The sequence below is a fragment of the Tauraco erythrolophus genome, chromosome 14 (assembly GCF_009769465.1).
Source record: "Tauraco erythrolophus isolate bTauEry1 chromosome 14, bTauEry1.pri, whole genome shotgun sequence".
NCBI classification, from domain to species: Eukaryota; Metazoa; Chordata; class Aves; order Musophagiformes; family Musophagidae; genus Tauraco; species Tauraco erythrolophus.
The window spans coordinates 16,898,666-16,926,069 of NC_141478.1; the positions used below are offsets into that span (position 1 = coordinate 16,898,666).

The 27,404-nt window shown below is 38.7% G+C and overlaps 2 protein-coding genes across 4 annotated transcripts in view; one reads left to right on the forward strand and one right to left on the reverse strand.

The window, feature by feature from the left end:
• Nucleotides 1–1,624: 1,624 nt before the first annotated feature.
• TARS3 (threonyl-tRNA synthetase 3) lies at nt 1,625–16,772 on the reverse strand. Of its 2 annotated transcripts, none has more exons than XM_086620023.1 (19): nt 16,485–16,772; nt 15,895–15,981; nt 14,899–15,089; nt 14,212–14,335; nt 13,024–13,145; nt 12,123–12,240; nt 11,459–11,523; nt 10,676–10,754; nt 9,301–9,447; nt 8,012–8,110; nt 7,518–7,684; nt 6,790–6,952; nt 6,194–6,331; nt 5,665–5,742; nt 5,465–5,565; nt 4,187–4,291; nt 3,298–3,370; nt 2,408–2,522; nt 1,625–2,283 (listed from the first exon to the last, which is right to left on the reverse strand). In XM_086620023.1, exons 1-19 carry the CDS (start codon nt 16,770–16,772, stop codon nt 2,135–2,137), a joined length of 2,409 nt encoding a protein of 802 aa, XP_086476149.1. In that variant the 3' UTR covers nt 1,625–2,134. The 2 variants fall into 2 exon arrangements, with proteins under 2 accessions (XP_086476149.1, XP_086476148.1); XM_086620022.1 differs by having other exon boundaries at nt 15,895–16,002; nt 16,467–16,772.
• Nucleotides 16,773–21,625: 4,853 nt separating this feature from the next.
• The window catches only part of TJP1 (tight junction protein 1), a 199,049-nt gene continuing 193,270 nt past the window's right edge, over nt 21,626–27,404 (forward strand). For both annotated transcript variants that reach the window (XM_086619995.1, XM_086619996.1), the window contains exons 1-2: nt 21,626–21,968; nt 24,900–25,050. In XM_086619995.1, coding sequence (XP_086476121.1) covers nt 21,626–21,968; nt 24,900–25,050 — 494 coding nt within the window. The remainder of the gene's footprint in view (nt 21,969–24,899; nt 25,051–27,404) is intronic.

Genomic DNA, 27,404 nt, shown 5'->3' on the forward strand with positions numbered 1-27,404 from the left:
GAGGGGCGGAGCCGGGCCGCGGGGCGGGGCCCCGCCCCTCCGCCGCCCGACGGAGGCAGGGAGGGACCGAGCGGACGGGTCGGCGAGGGCGCTACGGCCACAACAGGCGCTGCTGGCGTTACCGGCCTCGCCGAACCTTTTCACGTGCTATGCAGCGCGATGCTGGTGACCTCCGCGGGCTACCGGTCACGCATAGTGCTCTGTCCCCTGCCTCTCTGTCCTCTCTTCTTATTTCTACCTGTAGAAAATTTTAATTTATATTATTTTTATTAATTTACATCCTTCAGTGACTTCTCTCATTGCTGCAGGTCATCTGAAAACTTAAACGGTAGCAGCATGGATACATGGATGCTCAAGTGTTACTTGTCTATTTGCAAAACCTATAAATTCACTGTAAAAAAAACCCTGAAACTTTTAATTCTGTAGTCTGAATACATCACAAATGTATCATGTAGGCTGGATTAGTCCATGGAAATATGATATTTTTTATATAAAAGATATAATTAATCATATAATGGTTAGGGTTGGAAAGGACCTTCAAGATCATCTAGTTCCAACCCTCCTGCCATGGGCAGGGACACCCTCCACTACACCAGGTTGCCCAAAGCCTCATCCAACCTGGCCTTGAACACTGCCAGGGATGGGGCAGCCACAGCTTCTCTGGGCAGCCTGTTCCAGTGCCTCAGCACCCTCAGAGTGAAGAATTTCTTCCTTCCTTCTATTTTAAATCTCCGCTTTCAGTTTAAAGCCGTTTCCCCTTGTCCTGTCATCACACACCCTTGTGAAGGGTCTCTTTTATTAATAATAAATATAAATAAAAATCACCCTCCACACCCCATGCAGATTCTGTGAAGTGAAACAGAAAGCTTCCCCAGCATTTGTTTCTTCAATTCCCCTCCCCCACCTTTTAAAAGCAGGGGATAATCAGCTGCTAAAAAAGGATACACAAAACCAAACTAATACAAAACCAAAAATAGGCCTATTGAATACAACTCTGTGCAAGTGTTGGCAGAAAGAAAACACTAGCTTTGGATTTCTGTAACATTTATGCACTAAATAGTATTTTCTGCTTCATTTCAGCAATATTTAAATCACAACAGCTACAGCTGTATGGCTTAGATAATTCAGAAGCATATTGAGCACTACCTAAGCCTTCCTTGTACCTAAAAACCAGCACATAAAAGTGGAAAAAAAAAAAGCAGCAAAAATTCATCTCTTGGAAAAAAATCTGATTCGATTGCCTGTAATAGTAACTTCGAAATAATTTCTAAGCATAAACAAGTCAGATAAATATGGCCAATTTAAATCCCAATATGCTGGTTTTTATAATGAAAAAAATGAAAATTGTCATCCACACCCCTTTAGCACTCTCAGTATCCCAAGCAAACACAGCAGTAAGTTACACATAGGAGGTTCTTTCGAAGGCAAATAGTCAGGGGTCGTGTTTTAGATAGAAAACAAAGAAAAAAATAAAACACTTTCCACACACAGATATGGTGAGTAATTCAACTTCATTTTTGGCAAACACCTTTACAGCAACCAATTATCACACCACTTCAACTCGTGCCTTGTTTCACTCAGATTTCCAACACAGACACCAATGTATTTGTAGTCTGTGAACACAAATTCAGGAAGAATCAAGCTATTCCTGCCCCGCCGCAAAGAAAAACAAAACCTGAAATAATCTAGAGTTAGAAAAAAGCAAAGCCAAAAGCTCCTGATGCACCTACCTACCAAGCTTTGGATTCCAGGTCATGTCAGTCATGCAACTGCTACGTGACTGCAGCAGCTCAGCAATCGCAGTAGCACTCAGAACACTTCCCAGCCTCCTGTTCTGGGACTTCACGCAGGCCTGGTTTATTTTCACAGCAAAACCAACTCGTTTTAGCAGAGCTGTAGGATTTTTAGAATCAGCATTCTGCAACTTGTGCAGACTGGAATCCCCATGGGATTGTTAAAGGAGTCAGCAGCTGCATCTGTCCTCTCATGCTATTGCTGGAGCACCAACACTGCTACATTTGCTTATTTTGCGTATCCATTAACTGAAAATTCTCTCACATGAGCATTACTGCTGTACAGGAGGAAAGAAACACCATTTTACATGGGCAGCTAATTGTTTTTTCTAACAGCAACATCAGAATAATTCTTCTGCATTTGGAATACGTGAACTCTTAAATTTCTGGAGTTTTTCAATAGCAGAAGATACTGAAATCTCTCCATGAACTTTGTTGTCTCTTGTTCGCACGTTGACAGCATTATTTGCTTTCTCCTTCTCTCCAACCACTGCAAGACATATCACAAACAATATTCAACTGATTACCTACATTACAAAATGAGAGCCTAGACAAACTCCATGCCCAATATTAAAACTTAAATGATACTGAGAAATGTAAGATGCTGTAATTACCCAAGATAAAGTTGTACTGAGCCAGCTGTGCATTTCTAATTTTCTTGTTTAATGTGCAACTTTGATCTAGATCCACATCTGACATAAATCCTGCTTCAAAAAATTTGCTGCAAACCTAAAAAAAACAACACAAACCCCATCACTCTCACTTAATATTACAGTATATATTCTATAGCATCAATTTGTACATGCTGTAATCCCTGATCTCTTCCTATAATTAATTCCTATAATTATGCATGCGTATGATTTTGCTCTTGTGAACTGTTGTAAGGAATCCAATGAAGTTATTTGAAAAAACACTACACAGACTTAAGGGCTTAGGAGTCTGGTTAGAAGACAATACAAGGCAACATCCATATCAAATATTTGCTCATCTCCTCAGACAGCTACACTACTCAATGTCAGAAGTGTTTCCTCAGTCTGAGAGAGGAGAAAAAGGAGAAGGAACAAACCCACTTATCCTGGCATTGAAAGAAAAGCAGGGGAGAGGGATAAAAACAAATGTAGTCAAGAGAATACATGCTGGGAAACAGAAGAAACCGGCTCTGCCCCTACTTCAAAGCAAGTAATTCTGTAATGAAACATTAATTAGTATATAAGGTCTATCATCCAGAATGTTTTTTCCTTTAATAGTTACTGAAGTATGTACATAGCTAGCAAGAGAACCCCAAACACTTAAAGTTATATTATCCCTTTTTCAGGCTTATATAAATTTTAGACTATATGGAAAAATTTACTTCCCCCCCCACCAAATACGTCTGCAAAATTATTAAAGCATTCGTTCTTTGTTCTAGGCCAAGTACTTAAGGAGCTATTAAAATTGTGTTTGAGCTGTTAAGGAGCTATTAAAATTGTCGGTGACACTATAAAAAGGAAGGCCCTGCTCTCACCTGCTGGGCATACTCTTCAGAAGTAGGTCCCACAGGCACAACCATGACCTGCCGTGGAGACAGCCAGAACGGCCTGGCAAGCAGGACAAGAAAAATATAAAATAAATGCGCATTTTACATTTGCATTCACATCCATAGTTATATTCCTCAATAATTTCTTTACTTTATAAAAATATTTGTTAGCTAAGGATGTTGGATAATATGTTACCTTCCTCTTTTCAAGTTCACATAACATAGCAAATGGATTGATTCCAGTAAAATGACATATGCAGAACTTTGACCTGTTCGCTTCCAAGCTGACTTCACAATTTTAAACAGGATCTTATTTTTTCACTTAATTTGCACTTTTATTTATAACTTTATAGTGAAAGGTGGACAGTCAGACAGACAGGTGGCTGAAACTAAGAATTAACTCTTCCTTAATACTTTTAAATCCATTAATGAGGAAATATCTTCAGAGCTTGTTCAAAATGAAACAACATATCTTACAAGTTAAAAAAATATTTCACATATTAGGACTAATTCATGTCTGTATAAATAATTGCTTTACATACGTCTAACATCTTCCCAGCACAAAAGCACAATTTTTAAGAAAAAAGGAACAAGAATAATGCAGCACATACGCATTCAATTACAATTCTTGTTTCTGCTTTAACTATATAATTTTTCCTGCAATCTCAGGAAATTGCATTTCTAATAACGACTTATTAATAAAAGGGTATCATACAACCTGGACGATAAAATTAGACTTCTTTTCTTGTAACATTACCTACTAATTTTCAGAAAATTCTAGGGAAATTATTTTGCATTATAATATATAGGACATTAGGGAAGATCTGTTTTCTCCACATTGTTAAACATTTATTTGAACTGCATTTGTACCACATACCATTTTCCTCCATAATTTTCTGCTAGAATAGCTATCATTCTCTCCACAGATCCCAAGATAGCTCTGTGAATAATCACTGGCCTTTTCTTATCATCGCCATCCTTACTGAAAAAGAGTAAGTAAAGTTTTTTAAAAAAGAATTTCTCTTTGCTCACACTCAGATAATCCTACTAATATTTTTGATTCTACTTTTCATGGAAAGACAAAATTCAGTTATTTGTACTTAGGCAAAATCTACCATTTTTATTAAAAATATACATTCTTTAAACAACCTGGGCTTTTAAAGGAATACTGAATAATCATAGTGACTTAAAACAATCATGTCTGTTGACTAGTGGCATAGGCACCAAGTCCTAAGTTTTAAAAGACACTCAACTGACTCAGCTCCATTTCTGTACGTTTGAATATTTTATGTCCTTCCTCGCTCTTTCTCTTCTGCTATGTCTTGCTTTTATTCTGTTGCACAAGCTGTTACAAGCCTTTACTGTTGATTTCTTTCTCTAAATTACAATCCTGTCATTAGAAAAACGCCAGCTGCTATTCGCAACAGTATTGTCAGCTACCGAACAGCTATGATGTCTACTGTGGTACATGCAGCCGGACCAAAAATAACAGTTTTTATTCTACCTTCCCCATTAAACTCTTTATAATGGGCAAAACGAAACACAGCAAGAAAAACAACCCAGAAAATGTGTCTTCAAGTCAACATGGTCCTAAGATTAATTCACTCAGTGGATAAATATCCCTCTTCCTAGCTGGAAGCCAAAGTGAGATTTTAATTAAAAACTGTTAACATTTTGGTTATGTTCATCAAAATTAACTAACTTCATCTGATAAGAAGAAAAAAAGTACTTATTACAAACATACTAGCTCGTTAAGCTAAGTTTGAATTTGTATGCAATGTCTTCAAAGGAGACACAGTGACTAGGCTGAAAGTAAAAACTGACTCAGCTGAGTTTTCTTTAGCATTATATAGGATCAGCTGTCTTCAGAACTGGCTGACAAGACAGATCATGTGATTTTCCTGCCATCAGTAGCATTTACAATTGAAGTGAGCTATCATTACAGTGAGGAAGTACCTTCAAGTTTGTGACTTAGTCCTCTACTCACCAGGGATGCTTCCCCTCCTAACCAGCTGACTGACACACAGGCTAATCATTTGTTAAGTGACAAAAAGAGCATTAATACATCTCACTTTAATGAGAATTACAGATAATGAAACCAATTTTTTAAAATTATTTCATTTAAAAAAGGAAGTTAAGTAGCTCAACCACTCACCCAACATAAGTAAGATTAAATCGAATGGGTAGCTGGAAGTCAAGTTGGATAGTAGCACATTGATGGTACCTGCCAATAGCATCTTTGATTTTAATATCAATCTGCGAAGTAAAATAACACAGTTACCAAACATAGTTTGCCTGCATTGTGTCTGTATTCTTGTCCATCCCAAAGTTGTATTAAAATGCTGATTCACTAACCTTGGGACCATAAAACGCTCCATCTCCTGGATTCAAACTCCATTGCTCTCCAAAGTTATTCAAGCTGTTTTGAAGTTGCTAATCGTAAAAACGAGAGAATAATTACAAAAGGTGTAGTAGGGCCTTCCATTACTGTAAGTCAAAGCATTTGCCTTTGAAATACAAAGGGAGTCAAGAGGCAGCTCGACTCTTATAGTTCAAGCATTTAGTCATTTGTGATAAACAATCTTGAAATAAGAGCGGCTTCTTGAACAAATGCTGTGATTAATCTGAAAAAAGATTAATAAAAACCAAATCAGTTCAAGATAAGGGGCTAAGTAAGAATCAGAAAGTTCTCATTTTATACAGAAACTTCACACTGAATGTGATTGTTTTTAGCAAGCATTTCTACTAAGGGCATGCTATTTAACATCTGATTTAAGCAATTTCACTGATTTCACTATTCAACATGAAAGAACTTAGTTAAAAATCCACCTGCAAATACAAATATTAAGGGTTTTGTTTATTTGTTTGCTTTTACATAAATTACCTTTTCCGCATGATCCCAGATCTCTAACTCGCCTAGATAATTTTCTGGTCTTGTAGAGAGATGGAGTTGAAAGGTAAAACCAAAGACAGCATACACTGACTTTAAGAAATCAAGACAGCCCTTAATTTCTTCTTCAATCTTAAATGTAAACAAAACATATTAGTTAAAATTTACTTCCACAAAAATGTAATTGGATTTACTGAATTCCTCATAATCAGAATATAAGAGTCCATTAAATAAAAAAAAAATTACACGAAAATTGCACCCTACAACCCCTATTCTAGCTAACGGGTGAACAGAGAACTGAGGTGTTGTGGCTTCAAAGCACGGCAAGAAATGTTCTTGTTAAGTCTGGGCTTCTGAGGCCAAACTGCTTGAGTTAGACTTAACAAGAGTACATTGATTTATTCACATAGCTCCACTAAAATCTATGTCATTATTGACAAAATAAAGTATTTATTCAGCAATAGAAGCAGTTAAAACGCTTTGGGAACCTTTTCTTGGTTAATATTGGTTTGCACCAGCAGGGGGAAGGGGTTCTTTTTTCTCATTGACTGGTGGGGAGGTGTTGTTTTTTGCTTTTGGGTTTTTTTTACCTGTTCTATTGTGCAAAAGATGTGAGCATCATCTTGCTGAAAGCGCCTTACACGAGTCAAGCCACTTAAAGTCCCAGAGAGTTCATTTCTGTGAAGAACTCCAAAATCTGCAAGTCTAAGAGGCATTTCCCTCCAGGATCGTGGACGATGGGCAAACATCAAGCTAGAAGGAATATTAAAATTAAAGATCCTTCCCCTTTTGTCCTTCTTATAGAACACTTAAGACAACACAGAAACTGAAACAAGATTAATAGAGACAGTAATCACATTTTCAAGTATTTATTCATTCAGGCTTTCTGCATCCTACAGGCAAAGAGAAAAAGTGCAGCACTCAGAACGTATTGGTGAAGACTACCCAGAACGTATTGGTGAAGACTACCTAGAAAAAACATTGTGAGAGTAACAATCAAGACTGCTTCATCTGTACCTTCTTTTGGTTCACCACATCTGATGCCTATCTCTATCCAACATAATTTGTGTTTAGTAGTGGTACAGACTACCATTAGCATGTGCAAACCTAGCTCAGTGCGGACTTAAAGATACTCCTACAAGAACCACATTCGGTCTGCTTTGGGACCTTGTCAGGGCAGCTCTCTGGACACATTAGTTGCTTAGCAGTCTATTGTAAACATACATGAAAACATGTGTTAACACTCCATTTATTTCCCCTCAGCCCCATGAAGGATAAATATAATAAAAGAAGTAGTTTTTCAATTAAGAGTACAAACCAATGCCCTGGGCAATTCATCGGTTTAAGAGCAAACGTTTCCTTCTCGATCTCAAAAGAGAACATATTTTCACTGTAGTGCTGCCAGTGTCCTGAAGCTTCCCAGAGTTTACTGTTGAAGACGTTTGGAGATACAACTTCAGTAAAATTACGCTTGTGATATTCCTCCTATAAAAGAAATTAAACATTTAAAAGGTGATTGAGCTTTTAACAAGCAAAAGCCTGATTTTTCTTAACTATGTTCTTACAATGGCCATTTACTGGGAGATGAAAGGACTACTGCACAGGTAGGTTTTACACAACTGGGAAAAGCACGTGTCAATGCTCTACTCCGCCCTATTTTCAGAGAAGTTAGATCTGCATAGCAACAGTGAAAAATCCGGTATGTGTTTACATACATAGATGTTTCTGAGAAAAGCTCAGTGCTATGAATGGCCTACCACTTAAGATCATCAACTGATGCTATGTTTAAGAGTTACATTAGCATATACTCACTCGTATGAAATCCACAAGTGTGTTATAAAGAAAGGCACCTCTGGGGAGAAAAAAGCAGCTTCCAGGACTCAAATCATGAAAGAAGAAGAGTTCTTGCTCCTAGGTAAATTAAAAATGGAATGCTGTAACGCCACTTCAGGTGGAACTACAGAACTTGACTACTTCACACGTTAAGACTCTGTTCACAAAAATGAAATATTACAGCAACAAGATGATTTCCAGAAGTCTACAAGTCCTCAGCAGCAGTAGTTAATTTATCTGTAGTTCTTAGTCTCAGAAGTTTGTAATAACACTGGAATTCCATTTAACTCTGTGACTATGTAAATACACATTTCCTCAATAGTCATCAAATACTATAAGAATATCCAAGTCTTAATGAGTTAACAGAAATAAGCATGAACAATTCTGTAAAGATAATTTTTTTACTTCTTCCCTTTGTCACTGTTTTCTGTAAACTCCTCGGTGGCTTTTCCTCTTCCGAGTTACCCTCAGTTGTTCATCTTTACTTATGAAGGCCCTTCACAGCCTCCTCTTTCACATATGCCAGTAAGCAGTGAGGGGTTCATGCCTACATCCTCTTAGCCAAGGACATCAACGTTCATTTACACGTGACTTTGTGAAACAAATGCCTCCCTGCTTTCACCTATACTGCCCCTTATGCTTTTAAACATCCACAAAGCTGCTACTTATCTTCTCTCAATATCTTCCCTGCAAGTCCACCTTCTTTAGAAAACTATAGCAAAGGTGACAATTAGCAGACTGCATGCCAGCATGACCAACACTATGTCACAGTCCCCATCCGTGTCAATCTAATGTCTTCGGAATTACAATCAATTTAAGATCAACTGTGTTCATTCGAACCTAGTAGAGGAATGTGTGAACAATACTCACAACTGCTGAAGCACTGCATGTAGATACGCTTAACTATTACCCTATTTATGCCTATAATAAAGAATGACCAAATCATATTCTTTACATAATTTTCAGTAATTTCTCTCTTCTATGAAAAATAGTGTTTTAGGTAGGATCTGAAGAGATCTTACATTAAAAGGTTTAAGATACACTTCCCTGAACCGAGGGACCATCCCATTACTTCTTCCCAACATTAGTTTAACATCTGTATGCAAGCAACAAGTTGAGTTTGTAGAATTAAAATTTTAAAATACAACTGACACTAAGAAATTCATAGAACTGCCTCCCACTCAAACTGCCAAAAAACAAAAAAAGAAAGCAAGAGAAAGAATTCAATTACAGAAATACAAAGAGAAGTAGATCATGAAACAGTATACCTTTCCAATTTTCCTATGGTCCCGGTTTCTGGCTTCTTCCTGGAATTTTTCCCATTCCTTCATCATTTTGTTATCAGGAAAGGATATTCCATATATTCTCTGCAGAGTTTCCATGTCAGATTTTCCTTCCCAATACGTAGAGGAATTCTGATGGACAAAACTCGTACTTTAAGACAGTGTTATACAATCTCAGAGAAAGGATGAATAAACACTAATGCATTCAAATGTTATGATTTTTTTCCTTAGGAAAAGAATTACATGCAGTCATCCGGCACTTGTTTATAATACAAAGATACTGGCACTGTCTTTTAGGTGGCATATTAATACAAAAGACAAACGGAAGTGACTAGTCAAGTCATACTTTTATTCTACTTAGGTACCTTGTTTTAACTCACATCATGACATCTTTTATTAACGCACGTTGTATCTTCTAAAAAAAGCAGCGCTTGTTTACATTCAAAATGTAACGCAGCAGGGAAATACGAAAGACAAAATCAAATGAACTCACTCACAGTTAAATCCTACCTGTTTTGACAATCTAACACTTAATCCCTGGAACTCAGGAGTTCCAAAACCTTCAGTCAGGAAGCCAGCAAAAGCAGCAACTACAATGAATGTCTCAATAAAGTCAGTCTAACAAGGTTACCAAAATTAGCATCTGCAAGTAGCTTAAACTACATCATAACCAGAGGCACCTGCAAACACTGTCTCTGGCTTTCTGTGAGCAATGCCATTTTTGAACAGCAACACTTGCAGATCTGCCAGTGTATATTTTACCTCCTGTACCTGAAAGGTACCATCTTACAAGGTCAAAATACCATTTTCTGACCCAATGAGTATCTTGGATGTTCATTTACTGCACAACAGAGTGGCACGCTCACCTTGCACACCAATGTAACAGCTAGTACAGACTCAAACCAGGACACTTGTACTTCAAAGTGCAAGGCTGGTTGGAGATACTAGCACAGTACTGCCACATTAGCTTGGTCACTGCACTTCTCTATTGTGCCTGGTATAACTGGTTGCACAGCTAATCTAGTCACTCTTGCCATGTGTATTTTTGCAGTACTGTTCATTGTAGTCTAAGCATGCATCTTACTGCAATAGTACTCTGACAAAAAAATATACTCTTAATTTTAACTGATGTACTCTTGTGATGCTCGAGAATCAGTAAACCTTGGAAGCAGATGAATGATTAAAGTCTGTTGTTTTACTTGTACAATGGGAGCGGGGAAAGAAATGAAGGACTATTTTCAGAGTAAGCAAAGAAAACAATATAAAGGACCCGAGTATAATCACTTCAGGAGAAATGAATACATAAATCAACTGACCCATAGATCAGTTGAGTTTTAATGCACAGTTAACTTAAATTTACCTTAAATATTTTAAGGGCCTTAATTTTTCCAGTGTGTCTCACATGTGGACCCCTGCAGAGATCAATCAGCGAACCGCATCTAAACACCAAAATAAAAAAAGTGTTTCAAAACACGCCATCATTTTTAAATACAGTCACTAATGACATAGAAGTTAATGCCTGACGTGTTCAAACACATTAATAAGTGTACATATTCAACACTCGGCAAATTCAGCGCATCTTGAATGTAACTGTCCCTTCTGCTTGAAGCAGAACATTCACTCAGTAAACACTCAGCACACTTGATCCATTATCAAGAGCACCATAACACACTCAGCCATTCATATCACTCCATATGTAAACTTTGTTCAAGTTGGCCAGGAGACTTCAAACTATGCATATCAAACAGAAAAAAATGGTTTTGCCATTTTCCAATTAACTAGTTTTATCCCTAGCAACTGCATGAACAGAATCTTCACTCTACACTAAGCAAAGAGTTAGCTTTACCCGTTATCCAGTAACTCAATGTCATAGGTGGTAATCTATTTTAACCTGTTTACTGAAACCAGAGGGAAGGAGCGAAGAGTAGATTTGCCATTTGTCCACAAATTGAGATCTAATCTGTGCCAGCAGAGAAAGGAAAGATCTGATTTTACATAGGTAGCAATATTAATTGCAAACTTGGGTCTCAATCACACAAGTATTCAGAAGTTAGAGTAAGAAAAAAAATTTCTTCTCAATTTAAATGAAATATCCCTAACTACAGAAATATGTCATAATATCTTTTACCTTCATTTTCTTTACCTGTATACTGTGGTCGTTGGTGTGTTCACCTTCTCATTAAGGATACGACACTTAAACTTGTTATACTGTGTGTGGAAACACGAAAAGTCAGAAGCATCAATAAAATGAGTAATAACGTTCTATTTCAAAATTATGCATTAATAATGCAAATGCATTAGTAAAAGACAACTAAAGTCACATGATCACATATATGTATGCAAAAGCTCAACATCCTTTCAGAAGAGTTATACAACAAGAAGGGAGACATAAGTGTCAATTTCCGTGATGACCACCTGAATATCTCAACGAACTTTTGGAAGGCAATTACAAGATAGTACAGCGAGACTGGTAATAATCACTGTATAAAACTGAGGACTAGAGGACAAAGTCTTTTTTGACTTGTCTCTGCAAGTGAGCCAGAATGAGTGCATGCCTTTTGTGTACTAACTTCTTTATCATCTAATTGAGCTTAAGGTGGTTTTGTGTAACAAGAAGTTGTTTTTGTTATTGCCTGAAAACATCCTGAACACTTAAGAGGGATATGGAGAGGGGGAAAAGGATGCTATTCTTTTTCTTTTCTAACTAGACAGGGACTATTCTGACAAGTCAGTCACTTGCAGAATTTTATAAAAGTTACATTTTAAAAGATCACTGTACCACAATCATAGTTACTCCAAGGACTTACCTTAAACATGTCTAACAGGATCTCCTTTTTGACTTCCAGCCTTTCAAAAGCTTGCTTCTCCTTTATGATATTTTTACAGAGGTTCTCTAGTAGTGGGAATTCAGTACTAGATACACCTCTAAACAAATAGACACAGACAGAAGAAATAGAAATTAATTATTTTTATATTCTTAAGTGACCACTTTCTAGTGGTCTAATTTGAAAAACGTGGGATGTGTTGTTGTAATTTGTCACAGTATTTTCTTAGTTTCTTACAATTGGCTGTACTTTTGACACTAAACTCAGAAACAGAAATGGTATCATCCTGAACAAACCCACTGCAAACCTAGAACAGTCTTTGACATGTTTAAATGTCTGGAAGATCTGTAGCTCAAAGTATGCATGATTTAAGAAAAAAAAAAAGGCTCAACCCAGCTGCAAGAGCTAGTTTATCAGCTGATGCAGATTCAGTATTCTCTCTGACTACAGAAAGATAAACAAGGAAAAAAACAGAATTGTAAAGCTGTGCACAAGGATTAGAAAAGTAGTAAACACTTATATGAGTTACATGCATACATGCCATTTCTACAAATGACTATGGCACTTTGGAACCAAACTCCCATGATTCTTCAAGGAATCATGTATTTCCCAGGTCATAAAGTTTTATCCAAACACTCTACATTTTTTCACAGAATATTCAACAACTGCAGGTCTTAAGCAGCAGATGTCTGAACATTGCTCTTGAATTCAAGTATACACACACTCAATACGTATGTCTACACAGACCTTAACTATGAAGACGACTATCCTGTCAGTTTTAAAGCACACTACATTATGATTTTACTTTTAACATGCAGCAAAATGACTGAGTAAAAAAAATTCCCGTACTAAGCATTAAAGTTATTAGACACTGAAATTTTACCTGTCTTCAATGTACATGTCATAATGAAATCCATTCTCAATTGGTGGTCCATAGCATAAGCAGCCCCCAAAATAACCTTCCATAGCCTCTCCAAGAATATGAGCACTTGAATGCCAATAAACCTGCAAATGAAGTCAGGTGAGTAAGTGATGGGGTCACTGGCATTGCGTAACTGAAAAGAAAAAACAGAGGTATATCTGCAGATGGGAAATGCAATGGAGTCAATGTTGTTTAAATTCTGTGAGAAGTTTAACAGTTTTCTGTTCTCGATTGAGAACGCTAAATGATCAATGTAACAGCAGATGCAGCAATAAATCCTCATCTTATTTCAGTCTGAAAGATGATTATACCTCTGCACAATTCTATCACCTTAGCACTTACTGCACCTTGTTCATTTATAAGTTAGTTTCCAGTCAGTAAAAACTCTATCTAATACTAACCGTGTATAAAGCAATGTAGCCAATTAAGCTACCACTGAAATGTCAGATGAGGGGAGTCAACAACCCAGTAGATCAACACCAGTCTCATGTTCTAAGTCTCTATTAATTCGCACCACTTCATAGCCACTGCTAAAAGATAAAGCCTTTACAGGCTCCTGAAATGCCTCAAACAAGCTTAATCACATGAATAATTCTTTGACAAAATTAAGTCTAATTCTAGCACATAAATATAGGCTTAAGACTGAATCCCATTAAAAGAAGTGTATCACCAAGCATATTCATAGTTTAGTTAACTAAGATATGCTTACTTAAGCTCCTTATACGAGGAAGTGCAGATTTTATTTATGACTCAAATTTGATATCGGACAACTTTTAGCAAACTGTAAGAGCCTCACTGTTTCTTTCAGTGTCTGATCTTCAAATGCTCTGAGTCAAACCACAGAACAGGTGTCGTAGGAAACATCAGATTATTCCAAGTTAGCATAAAAATCAAAACATTCTGTATCATCTCATTCGAGAAATAACCCGTTTATGTAGAAGAGAAGGGAAGAAAAGAACACTAAGATTTTATTCTCCTAGAGATTATAGGTACTTGGTATCTAATTTTCTTTGTTGAATCAGGACAAAGATATTACTTGAATAACTGGGGGGGATTTTTTTACCTCAAGATCTTAAAAGCATAATGCTGCAATCAATTTCACATCATTAGCTCCTTTAATCAAGCAGAAACCAGAGAGCATTTACTCACAGCTTTTGCTTCTTCATTATCAAACGTAAGCAGCTCCAGAGTACAATCTCCCTCCAGTGGACGATCCAGGTCCCACAATTCACCATTCACTTTGGCTACGACTGCATTTGAAGCCAACACTTGACTAAAAAAGACAAATGATGACACAAGACCAAAACATTCAGGTTCCGATTTGCAAAAGCACTTAGGTTTCTAAACACCACAAGACCCCACCCACACTCGTAGCACCTAAAGACCTTTAAATTTTGTTTCTGTGGTCATCTTAAACACTTTTCTATTTTTAAGGTATAGACCCTTAAGGTCTTAAAGTTTCATTGAACAGTTTTCAGTGCTGGGCATCTGGAGGAAAGGCTGCTTCTAACAACAGTTTCTACTGTTATCTGGTAACTCGCAAAACTTCAGATGTCTCTATTAATCCCTCATATTCTCATTGATTGTTATATTTTTCACTTAGAAGCAAGCATTATGATCCCAGCACAGAACCTCATGCATCACTCAGAACAGTAACTTGATCCAGCTTTTTCTTCTGCATTAAGCTGAAGTTTCAATGATGCTTTCCAAATAAACCAACTAAAGGGAGTCACCATCCACTGACCGTGGCATATACGTTTTACGCAACAAGGTCAGAGACAAACGATAGTAACAGATTTATCACTGCAAAAGTACAAGCCCTTTCAACCACGTTACCTAATTCCTGCGGCTAATTGATACGGTGTGGTTTTCCAAGATTCCCCTTCAGCGATCTTTCCATCTGTCAGATTAATTTTGATAGGTTTGCTCTGGTTGGCTGCTCTGTAAGCTAGCAAAGCATCATGTTCTTTTTTCAGTTCTTTGTAAAGCTTCAGTCTGTCTTCTATGAAGCTTGGCTCACACTGCAGCTGTAACATACAAATTAAATCATAGACATACATATTGGTGAGAGAAACAGAACAAAAGGATTCACAGTGTTCATGTACCCCTACAGGTTCCAACAGAGACCAGATTTCACTGTACTAGAATCTAAACTAATATGCAGTAAAGCATGTGTAAATAATTACACACAGGATAGTCCCATCCAACTTGCTAACTATTTTATTTTGGCTTTCCAATTTTCCAGTGCACCTTCATCAACCTGGGCCTAAATGCCTGTGTGAGTTTGATCTCAGAAAGCAGCCTATATTCCTGCACCACAATTTGTATTTGGCCAACACCCTAGAGAAGTTTGGATCACTCCAACAAGCCCTCACTACTACCAGTTCATTCAAAGCATCAGATTCAAATAACATAGTTCACAAGAAGTTTCCTTTAGTTTAACGCAAGGTCAATTATTAAGATCCATTGAACTACAGCTAATGCTGCCAGCATGCTCTTTCAGCCTCCACGCACACTGTTTAACTATTCATGAACCATCAACCTCTTTAGGAACCACAGTATTCTGACCTTTATTTCCAAATAGCCCAAATCCTTCTGTTACACAAAAAGTAGAGATCTAAGAGTGTATAAGCAACCCTACTAATCGCAAGCAAGACCAAGTTCTCAGATAATATTTTTTTTCTATACGCATGCTATGGCAAGCCTTCTTCCCAAAGTCTAGGATTTCAAAACACAGAAAAGTGTTTCAGATTTCAGCACCTTTTCTGAACGTAGGTAAACAGTATTCTGTTTAAAACTTCTATAATTATGTGGCATGAAATAACCACTTACATCTTTCCGATGTTGATTCACAGCTTCATTTTCTTCTTCCTCTTTATTTTGATTCACTGCAACAGTTGGACTTGCACTGAAGACTTTCTGAAAACAGTGAAAATATGCCTTTAAGACTTTTCCCAGCAATCATTGCAACAAAACAAGTCAGATCAGTGCAATATTGGGCTAAAAAGGCAATTACGATCAAGTTATGTCCTTAGTATAAAGAAAAGACTTCTCATGACACATCTAACTGCATTCTTTCGATGTTCAGCAGACACAGCAAAACTGCTCATCAAGCAAAACCTTCTCAGCACAATTTCCTCAATTTTACTACTGCAACCGCCACCGGCAAAACCTCCCCAGCGAGACCCTGGGAGATTAAGACGGCCTAGTGAGCACTAAAACCAACTTTCGGTAACTTATTCCACCTTTGCAAAAAGGCGGGGACTGTCGGGAGAAGCACAGTTCAGTGCTCCGGGCACACGAGGAGCGCAGCCAGACACCGCGGCCAGTTCCATCCCCTTCGCCCCGTCCCTCCCGCCCCGGAGCGACGCGGCCGCCCTCCCCCGCCAGCGCCACGGCGGTGCCCCCGCCCCGAGCGCTACCTCGCCGCCAGCCGGGCGCTCCGCCGCCGCGGGGCCCGGAGGCCGCTGCTCCACCGGCGCTGCCCGGCTCAGCTCGGCCGCCAAGCTGCGGCGCAGGTGCAGCAGGCGGTAGCGCAGCTTCTCGTTCTCGGCCCTCAGCCGCTGCAGCTCGGGGCTGCAGCTGCCGGGGCAGCACGGCGCCTCCCGCTCCTTCAGCCGGCCAACCTCCGCCGTCAGCCGGCGCAGCTCCTGCTCCTGCCGCGACAGGCGCAGCGCCACCGCCTCGGCAGCCGCCGCCATCGCCGCCATCTTCCGCCGGCGGGAGCGGCCCCCCCCGCCCTCCTGCGGCGGGACGCGCCGCCGCCGGCCCGCTCCGCCCCCGGCACCGCCCCGGAGCTGCCCGGCCCTGCCGCTCACTGGAGCCGTGACCCCCGGCCAGGCACGGGCGGCCTTCGGGGGCCGGGCAGGAGGGTTACTGTTGTCGTTGTTTGTTCTTTTGCTCGGGTAATTACCTATTTGTAGCCTCGCTGCTCGCGGCGGCGTTCATAAATCAAACCCGCCCATCTTGCTCCGAGGCCGATAAGCAACTGAGAAGTGCACAACTCGTGTCGGAGTCCCACCTCAATTTACCTACAAGCCTTCTTGGAAAAGCTTTTCTCTGTAATCTTCATAAACAAGAAGCTGTGAAGACCACAGTGAAGAATCACATCACTAATTCTCAAAATCCTGATCATGCCATTTTGTGGAGAGCATGACAGGCACAAGTAGTTTGCAATAAGGAGGGGAAAAAAACACAGCAAGTTTGCTTTTTGTTCCCAAGTATCCAATTTAGCATCTGTGGAGCTCGTTTGCAATTAAAAACACCGAAACACAAAACTCAAACAATCCAATTGAAGTAAATACATACTTTTAAAGGAACTACATGTAACATCGCCAATGTCTTGGTCCTTCAAAGGATTATACAAACAAAAAAGAAGGATGATAACCATAGAAAATATGGATTGCACCCACTTGAATGCAGCCCCACAGCCTGTGCATTAGCATAGACTTCAGGTGGTCCACCCTACAGGCTGCTGAGGTCCAGCTCTAAGGTCTTGTCAGCCCTAATGCTCCACTAAGGCTGGATTATTGTCCTTTCTCTCTAATCACCATCCATTAAACACATCCACCTGAGAGCTGCCTACAGCCACACTTTCTCCAAAAATCAGCTTGAAACCAGGCATTACAATGAGAGATGAGGTCTGCAGACAAGAGAAGAACATGAGAAAGCTGAATAAAAAGTGGCAAAAGCAAGCTGGGCAGAGGAATTGAAACCCAAAACGCAGTCACATAAGCAATAGTTCATCGAGCGTGTGCCCTGACACCCCTATAGCAGGCCTCGCTTCAGCCCAAGCCATCTTTCCCTGCTACCTCTGCACCTCCTGGTACAAGCTGGTCCCTTACACCTCCACCTCTGCAGGTCTACATAACCAGGTTCACCTTTTTTCATAGTTTCCCATAGGGCAATAGGATTACATGGCCACCATTTCAAAGAGGGCATTTTTCTTGCCCTTCACCAAGATCCACTGCAAGTAGTTTGAACATCCTGGTGTTGAGCGGAAGAATTGGGCATGTCAGGGAAGCTGCAAGGGCCAGCTGCATCCTACAGGACAGGGAGCTCAATGCCATACCATAGCAAGGCTGGCAGGACAGGGGCTGGCCAGCCAGGGCCCAGCCTCACAGTACTCAAATAAGGCAGGCAGACCTGGGGATGGCAGTCAGGACCAACCAGGAATCCAGACTGCCAGAAAACCATGGTGATGAGGCAGGTCTGAGGTCACACCAGGAAAGTAATCCACAAGTCAGGTCCCAAGATGGTAACTCGAGCCAGACACACTGGTTACCAAGCAGGTCCATGGTGATATGGGAAAACCAAACCAGGAAGCCAGCCCACAGGTCCCCAACCAGAGCAACAGGAGCCAGTGACACACAAATCTCAGATGGAGCTCAGAAAGCAGACTGGTGCTCTAGGGCTGAGCTTAAATAGAACCCCATGCCAAGGATGAGGGTGTGGGTGGAGGCCCCAGGTGAGGTTGGTCAGGGCCATTAAGGCCAGTTAGCAGGCCCAGGGCCTTGACAGTCTGTGCTGCGTCCCCCTTCACTAGTCTCTTTATGAAACAATGTCAATGCCGAAAAGTGTGGGTCAGACGGCATCCTTATTTGGCTACAATGTCAGCTAAACACTGGCAGAGCTTGTTTCCAGTGGATGCTTCCTGTTTCATACCAATTCTCAGGAAACCAGGCTGTCTGAAGTAACAGCATCTTTGCCCAAATAGCACAACTTGGCACCAAGGTAAATCATTGGGAGAGGTTTGAGTCGCTAGGCAGTTAGGACTCAGAGCTTGGCAAGACTGTACAGCTTCTGCTGCACAGTCAAACACCCTGCATTGTATCATTTACAGGTCACTGCAGTTAAATCCCTCAGTTCCTTGATCCTGAGAAAACAATAGTTCTCCATCACAAATTCATTTCCACCATGTCTTTTCATGTGCCCTTTTGTCTCAAATATTTGTCATCTTCAGTTTCTCTAGTTTTCCTCTCTTGGTTGTACTCCACACCCACTTCTCTATATTCAGTTTCTCAAACACACTTTCAAATTTTGGCCTTTACCCCATATTCAGATTTTGCAAGGTGTGGATTTTTATTAGAATGCTGGCAACTACCAAATCAGAATTTGAGCGTTTTATTCTCCAGTTTACACAACTGGAAAGAACTACATGGTATGTGAGAAGGTAGAGAGTCAAGTTTTGTATTTGTCCACAATTTGATACATTTCCTATGATATTACCCATTTTTCTTTGTGGTTTTAAGATTTCATAAAAACACACTTGAGGTTAAAAAAATATATTCTTTTACCAACAAAAATAACGGGGACATTTCTGGCTCAAAACATTCTACTTCTTTAGAACAAAACCTGTAAATTGTTCAGTGCGTGGAGCCCAAAGACACTCCTATACTGCATACTCACAAATTTCAAGCTGTCATTTATGTCTCCCGCTACCCTGGGTGACTGCTGGGTGCAGTACAATTCACTGTCTATATTAACTGGTTCATCTCATACCAACCTTTTGTTGTGTTTTCAAGTATTCAGGTTACATCCTCTGTATCTCATCTTTGGGCACTGTCTTATGAACCCAAAACCTGTAACTATGGGCTTGCTCTAGCATTTATTGAAGTAATGGAAAAACTTACCACCAGAAGTTATAGTGGCTTAGAAGGCTGACTCATAAGATGCTGTCTAACACACACGGAGCACCAGGCTTTATCAGGATCTTTTACCTGCTGAGATATTGTGATACTAATATTAGTAGAACTTCTGAGACAGAAACAACTTGGAGAGAAAATAAAACATGAGGTTTAACTGAGAATACAGAAAGAATGGGGAAGTGGTATTTGTGGTATTTGTACCTCCCCTATGGAAGTTCAAAAATTAAAGGGAATCTTAAGAATTAGGCTTGTAAAGGAGCCCTTACTTTTTAAAGTTGCCTAGAAGATGTGCCAGGCCTTTCAGATAGGTTGGCTACTTTGCCTGCTGCGTACTACTCTTGTTTAGCTGTACTACCTGACTACTAGTTAGGATAGCAGATGCCTTTCACCACCTGTCTTCCCCCAAGGTGGTCACCTTCCATGTGGTGTGTGATGCCATGCAATGCATAGGTAGATCTACCTGAGTAGATTCAAGATGGTTACAGAAGAAGCAAGAGAATCTCACTGCTATGGTCAATAAGCCATAACATTCTAAACTGGGACTATTAATATGGCTTAAAATAACACATAATTCCAATTGTCCTTACTCCAGATAGTGTGTCACATATGAGGCTTGTTATAACTACAAACAACCACAAGGTGACAGGCAACACTTCCAAACAATTGTGTGAAGCCTGGCCAGTTAATTATTTGGATGGCGATATACACAATAAAATTTCTAAGTTATTATATGGTCAGTGGTCAGCCTCAATGTTATGACTGATAAATACTTGAAATTTCAGAAGCAAACGAAGCCTGACAGGAGGATACATTGGTTGCATCTTAACATCATAAGGACTGAAAATATTATTAAACTTGTTTTCCTAAAAGCTTGGCAAAATATTTCTGTTTGCTGCACAATAGGTAAAGTATCCTTAAGACAACTGCAGATAGGGCCACACGAGTGAGGCCATGGATGCATTATCAGTTGGAAGTAATGGAAAAAAAAAAATAGAAACAGGAGGAGGCAGGGAGCACTCGTAGCTTTTCTATAAAGGGAATTTATGTTGACAGAAAGTATGGAAACAAGACCAAAAAGTCCATGTATTAAGCAGCATTTGCATAAGGGAGGTTATGTAATGTGTGATCCTCAATGAATGATTACCAGTGGCAGAACACCTCCACTAGGATTGCAGTAATCTCCACTGTTAAACCTGGTTCATGAAATGGATGCTATATGGTGTTTTATTTTGCTTAGATACAACTTAAAGCTCTAAACATGCAGAAATGTTGTTATTCTTAACAGTGACATATTTATCTTCACAAAAAAAGAAAAAGTCTTACTCTGTAACCTTTTTTTTTACCTTTTGCATACAGGATTACAATATATTTAGAGAAACATGCTTTCTAAATGTATAATTCCATTGCAATGTAAAGCTATTATTTTATGAAAGAATAAGAAGTGGAGGGCATTTATAGTGAGATTTGGGTATGGCCTCTGAGGAATACAAAATTAAAGTGTATAGAAGACACTTCATTTTATGTCCTGTTCCAGCAAGTACAGATTATTTCAGTTTGATCAGCTGTTTTCTTGAATGAATTATTTTTTTTGCAAAGGGATATCTTTGAAGATCAGTTACAGAATTAAAAAGTAACAGTAACTAAGCAATTCTCAGTCTCATCATTACGGTTCAGAAGCTGTTAACAGTTCTAAAGGGCTAATTAGTGTAATGTAATCCTCTTAGGAGGCTGCAGGCACTGAGCTAGATTTCTTTATAATTTGTATGTCGGCCTTCTTTATTCCATTAGAATTACAATAATTACAGACAGCAGCATGTATTTGCATTCTGTCCATCCACATTATGTGTACTTTGCATACTGAATACCATACAATAAATGCAGAAGTAGAATTTTCTATTTTCTATTTAAATATCAAAATGTTTGGAAGAACAGCCAAATCTTGGTTTTATAACTGTGCAAAATCTACCAAAAGAGAAAATGAAAACAGGAATAAGTGGCTTTCTGGAATACCAAGCAATCAGAGAGAGAAAATACTGGAAGAGCTGGACGTGAACAAAGTGCTGTCATATTTGGTTTACAAGAGAGTGTTTTCCTTGGAGGAATACAAAGACATTTGGTCCCAGGAGAGCTACAAGAAAAGAACTGAATATTTTTTAGATAAACTCTCTTTAAAAGGTCCAAGTGCTTTCTCTGCTTTTTGTTCCATTTTGGAGGAGGTCTGTCCTAACTTGCTGACATGCTTTCTCCTTGGCTATGAAGGTAAGGTCACTGTCTGCTCTGAAATGCTTAAGTGTATATTGGTAATGTCTTGGAATCCTTTGACACTAATAGTTATTTGCTATAATTGGTGTTTACTTTCTCTCTTGCACTAAACAAGAGAGAGTATTTGCTGTCTTTATGCTTCTTTGTCATAAAAAAGAAAATAACAGGAATGAAAATTATTAAACAAATATATGTTATTGTTACACTTTGAACATATAAACTGGTAGCAAAATACTGTATATTAACATTGCTGCTACTAATGAATAAAAGTCAGGAAGGGAAAAGGATTCCTAAGTACTACTGATAACGCTTAGCTCAGAAATGGAATACTGATCTTTTACTTTCCTTCCCATTTCTGAAATATTTGAAAATAGATCAAGAAGTTCTGCGGGCATAGTGCCTGATTAACTGATCTCTTTCACGTTTTTGTTCTAAGTCAGTCACATTATTTACTATGCCTATCTGTAAACAACTGCATGAAAAAGATTGCATTACTAAATATCAACAATACAATTGAAGTTAATCAAAACGTTATTTGGACATCAGGCACTATTCACACCTATTTGAGAAACAACGTTTTACTAGATATTAGGAAAGATAATGTGCAAAAATATGTGCAGAGTGTTTACGATTATATCCTAATGACCTATTTTTATTTTTTGTGTCTGTTATACTCCAAATTTGAGTCTTTCAAGTCAGCTTAGAGTTTTCTCGGCAATGACTGCAGGGTTGTGCTCAAAGGTTATATACAGAATGTCCTTTTAGAATGTAATTAAAATAGTCATGTCTTTACCAATCCATTCAGTAACAGATTTAAACATATTAGTATTATAACTATGTAAAAATAAAAAAAAAACTAAGTCTCAGTACTGTAAGAATTTTAATAAATTAAATTATAAAAATTGAAATCTAAAACCATTTTGACCTTTAAAATAGCTCTAGTCTGTGTCCTCTCTTGAAAATCTGATTACTTTTAAAATTGACAGTTAGAGATTCAATTACTAAAGAAGGCAACAGATATTTTACCATAATTCACTTACGAACAGATGCCCATTTAGTGTATCTTTTCAAGATCAAGTTATGGTAGGGTTTTATGGTAGTTACAAGAAAACCAAAGGAGGTTCATAAATGTTGTTGTGGATCTTAATACATGTAGAATGTACTTCAGGGACAACTACATTATGAACAGGTTACTTAGGACCTCTTTACACTGTAATTTTTTTTTTTTTAAAGCATATAAATATAAATACAATGGATTATAAATACATTATAAAGCCAGGTCTTTCAGAATACACATTTTGGAATGAAGTTTTGGCTTCCTCTGAATTAACTGCAGAGACAGCGCAGGGAGATTTTTATTCTATACCACCTAAACATTTTATACAGGGGCCTGTCACAGAACAGATTTAAATCTTCCAGTGGGTACAAGGTTTAGGGGGTAGTACTGTTATAAAGGGTGATGGCCTCGGCAGTTGGGTGCAAGTCAAGGACTCTGTCTCCCTGACAACATCATAGTAGATACAGAGAAAAAAGGAGAAAGCCAATGCTGCACATTTCCAGAAGAGTAAAGGATACTGTTGGAACAACATCCCCGATCCATTCTGTCTGTCTGTGCCTTGTGTAGGCAGAAAAATGCCTCGGGCTGCCTTAGCTCAGCCACTATTACACTCTCTCCTCCTTCCCCTCCCCCAGTACCATACATCAAATGTGCAAAGCTAGTTTTAGAATCTGTTATTGCTAATAATAATCTACTGGATAGCAAGCAAAGAAAAACACATGCTATATATTCACATTAATTCATGCACATAATCTGTTTAAATTCACGCATGCATACGTTGCAGATGGAATTAAATGGATTATGCATTATGGATGTTCATGCATTGTGGATTTTTATAGCTTGATTTTGATAAACTCCATTACAAGGTACACAGAAAGGTATGATGAAAAACAGCACTGTTACTTCCATTAAAATAATTTTCTTCTCCACTCTATAAAAGCTGATTGATAGGACAAAGGAACAAAATGGAAGGAACACTGTCTCGATGCATGATGAGAAGTTGCTATGCCTGCGCTATGTGGCTCCAACACCCCAGCCAACATAGCAGTTGTGTGCCATCCTGTCCACTGTACTTGTTAAAGAGACTCTGTGGCAGGCTGACTGAGCACACAGAATACAATCAATCCCCATTATTGATCAACTGCATGTACAGCAGGGGCCAATTTCTGTTTTCTGGACCTGCCTGTGTGGGCAGAGATGGGTATTTTAATGTGTTTCCATTGTCTTCATGCCCTACAGAAAGAACCATTTGACAGGTGCTGGAAATGTGGCGTGGTTTCAAGAGGTCACGCAGTCTCTGGTCTAAAGTAGTTCACTGCAAGAACTCTAAACTGTGCTAGTGAAATGTGGCCGGTGAACGATGTCGCTTGCACACAGCTGATTTAACACCCCTTTGAACTATTTGGTCTCATTATTTCAAATAATTACACCCACAGTAATTGAAGGGGTGTAAGAGCAGTATTTATTCTTCAAGACATGAGTGACTTTATTCTTTTACTCTCGTAGTCTACATACTCATTGTAGTATGAAGCAAAGCTCCTAGTGACTCCACGGGGAGAAACATTTGGTTGTTACTTGTCCATATGATACAGTAGGAAATCAGTTCTTCATTGGCCAGGCAGGAGTTTAAATGGAGTAAGAATTTCAGGTTTATTTCCCAAATTCCTGTAAACTGTCTGACCTATATCTCTCAAGTCTATTGAAAATATGAATATGGAAACAACTTTACCTATAAAAGGTAAAAAGAAATTTTGTTTACCTAAAACAGCCACTTACCCAAATGCAATGTCAAAGACAGAATTGCATAAAACTGTATGTGTTATTTTGAACTATGTATCAGCTATTAGAGAAATTTCTTTATTGTTATCCAGACCATATGCATAGACGTTTCCCAGCGTTATCAGAGCAAACAAAACTGAGGGCTGTATCAGAGATGGAGCTGCACGAAACCTGTCAGATGAGTGACCAAGAAGGAAGCCCTTCTGCTGAGGAACAACTGATTCAATCATTCAACAAATACAGGTTAAAATTATCAGTGTCATGATATCTTTAATGATCACAGTGTTTCCTGTCACTTAGCTTCCATGTAAGTGAAGTACACCACTGATGCTTTCAAGAAGTTTTTCATTTACATCTCATTTTACTTGGCATTTGTAAACTATTGGAGTCTATTTTGTATAATGGACATCTTGATGCTGATGAATGCTGGGGGTCACCTCTGGTCTTTACTACAAGTATTCAGTAGTGATGTAATCCGTTGATGACACGGTTAGTTTTCAGTGTTCAAGGACTAAGTACCTACATAGAAGTATATTTTACTCATAAACTTTCTTGGACTGTAAGAGACAACCTAAGTTAATATTACATTTTTTATTTACGTATTTTTATTTACTTTAAGAGGAATAGAAACTAAGGAAGACTTTGATACATGTAACTTGATACATGCTGGGTTATTGGGATTTAAGTCCCTGCTTCAGAGATTTGAAGCTAAGAAGAGCACACAAACGAAACTTTGGAAAGTCCTAAAATGCTGCATTTTATGCAGATAGCATTCAGTTCAGACATTTGCAGTTGTGTGTTTGGAATCATGCTTTGCTTACTTCAATCGGGAATCTAGCTGAGAAGAAATCAGAGCTCTCAATTGCTCATTAGCTGTTAAGAAACACTGCAGATAATTTACGTATGTCCAGCTAAGACAGAAACCTACCTTCTGAGAAAAATGCTTGAAAAGTAGTTAAAAGCTGTACTGCTGTTTTGATGTGTCAGTAGCATATAAACAGTAAATTATGAATCACTAATATTTTTGTATGTCTAGGTTAGTTTTATTAAGTTTCACCCAGGGACTGGATTACACTATTTTGTGGAAGTGTAGTAACACTTAATGACAGTGAAGTGACTGAAAAAACTATGGTCATAAGAGGTTAAGTACATCTTGAGTGGCAGTGAAAACATGCAATGGTGATAGAATATGAAGACACTTGATGCAACACAGTATGGGCCCAAACTGTACAGTATGGGAGGATCTATACCCACAACTGATGAAATCCCAGTCAGAACTCCTTTCTCCATATACACTCACAAGAGTTCCAGGGGACTTGCAGTCATTCATAATCTGAATATGTGCCGTTTGGCCTTAAATAGATTAATTCCGTAGCTCTGGTCCTGTAACATCACAAGACAATTCACTTACAAAGCCATCCAATTAAGAAGTGTCTGCAGCTAAAGAACTGCATTAGGGAAGTAGCAGACAAATACAAAAGCTTTCCTGAAGCTAGTCTATGCTGGAAATACTTGATATCTCTAAAAAAAAAAAATCAACCAGATATCATAAAACATGACAGTATCAGTCTTTGCAGAGTCATGTAGTCTTACTACAAGATCGTTACATACATTTCACCTGGTGAGAAAGTATATGGTGCATCAATCCTGCACATACCCTAGAAGAAAAAAAAGATGCTGGGACTATACTCTCCCTGCAGTGTATTAGTGTTAGATGGGGAAATTAATGTAGCCCCAGAAGTCACACAGCAAGAAGGGAATAGTCACCTCTATTGGAAACAGAACTGAATGAGAAGACAAACTGGTGTGCACTAGCACACAATTTACTTCAACACCAGTGTCTTGGGGAAAAAAAAAAACACCTTGACACCAGGTTAAAACCACACCAATCTTCCCAGACCTTCTGTTCTATGTTGACATCTCCTCCATTCAAAAGAAAAATACAGTAGGTAACTGGCTTACGCTAGTTTTTTCGTAAGTGCCACACTTGTGTCAAACACCAGAAAGAAAATCTTACACAATCAACACGGTATTTGTGGAGAAGAGAGTCTCAAGTGCTTGTACCAATTTGTGAAGATGACAACCCCACTTTTGAAGAAAACAATATAGCTGGAAGCAAAGCAAATGTGCCACTCGCATGTATCTTGCATAAATTCACACATTGCAATCCACAGTTGCAGGGTCCCTATCAACAAGGCAACCAATCAGAGACAGAAAGTACCACCCATAAATACAAGAGTGCACGACTACAGGGTGCATAAAGACAGCCAGAAATAGGCAGCAGTATTCAGAAAAGAAGAGATGAGCATAAAAAGAAAATGGAAAATAACTTCAATGCCCTTTTCCTGATATTTGTAAATATTCTCAACCATTTGTAGAGTATTGTTTGTAAGGACAAGAACTTCCTGTCTCTGAAGTAAATGACAAAATTCCAGATGATGTTAGTGGGAGCATCATGGTGAGCTAGAGTACTTTGATAATACAGATAATAATAGATGTTACACAATTACATAGCAATTACAAAGTTATGGTTTTATATTTATGTTTATAGAAGTTCTCAGAGTCTTACCATTGCAGAATAGATGGTACGTATGGTT

Bases quoted from the DNA above. Each gene is read 5' to 3' on its own strand.
- TARS3 (XM_086620022.1), bottom strand. From the start codon at position 16,772: ATGGCGGCGATGGCGGCGGCTGCCGAGGCGGTGGCGCTGCGCCTGTCG. The intron at 14,336-14,898 runs GTAACGTGGTTG...TGTCTTTTTTAG, and splicing joins CAATTAGCCGCAGGAATTAG to TCAAGTGTTGGCTTCAAATG. The intron at 2,284-2,407 runs GTAATTACAGCA...TATGTCTTGCAG, and splicing joins TCAGTACAACTTTATCTTGG to TGGTTGGAGAGAAGGAGAAA.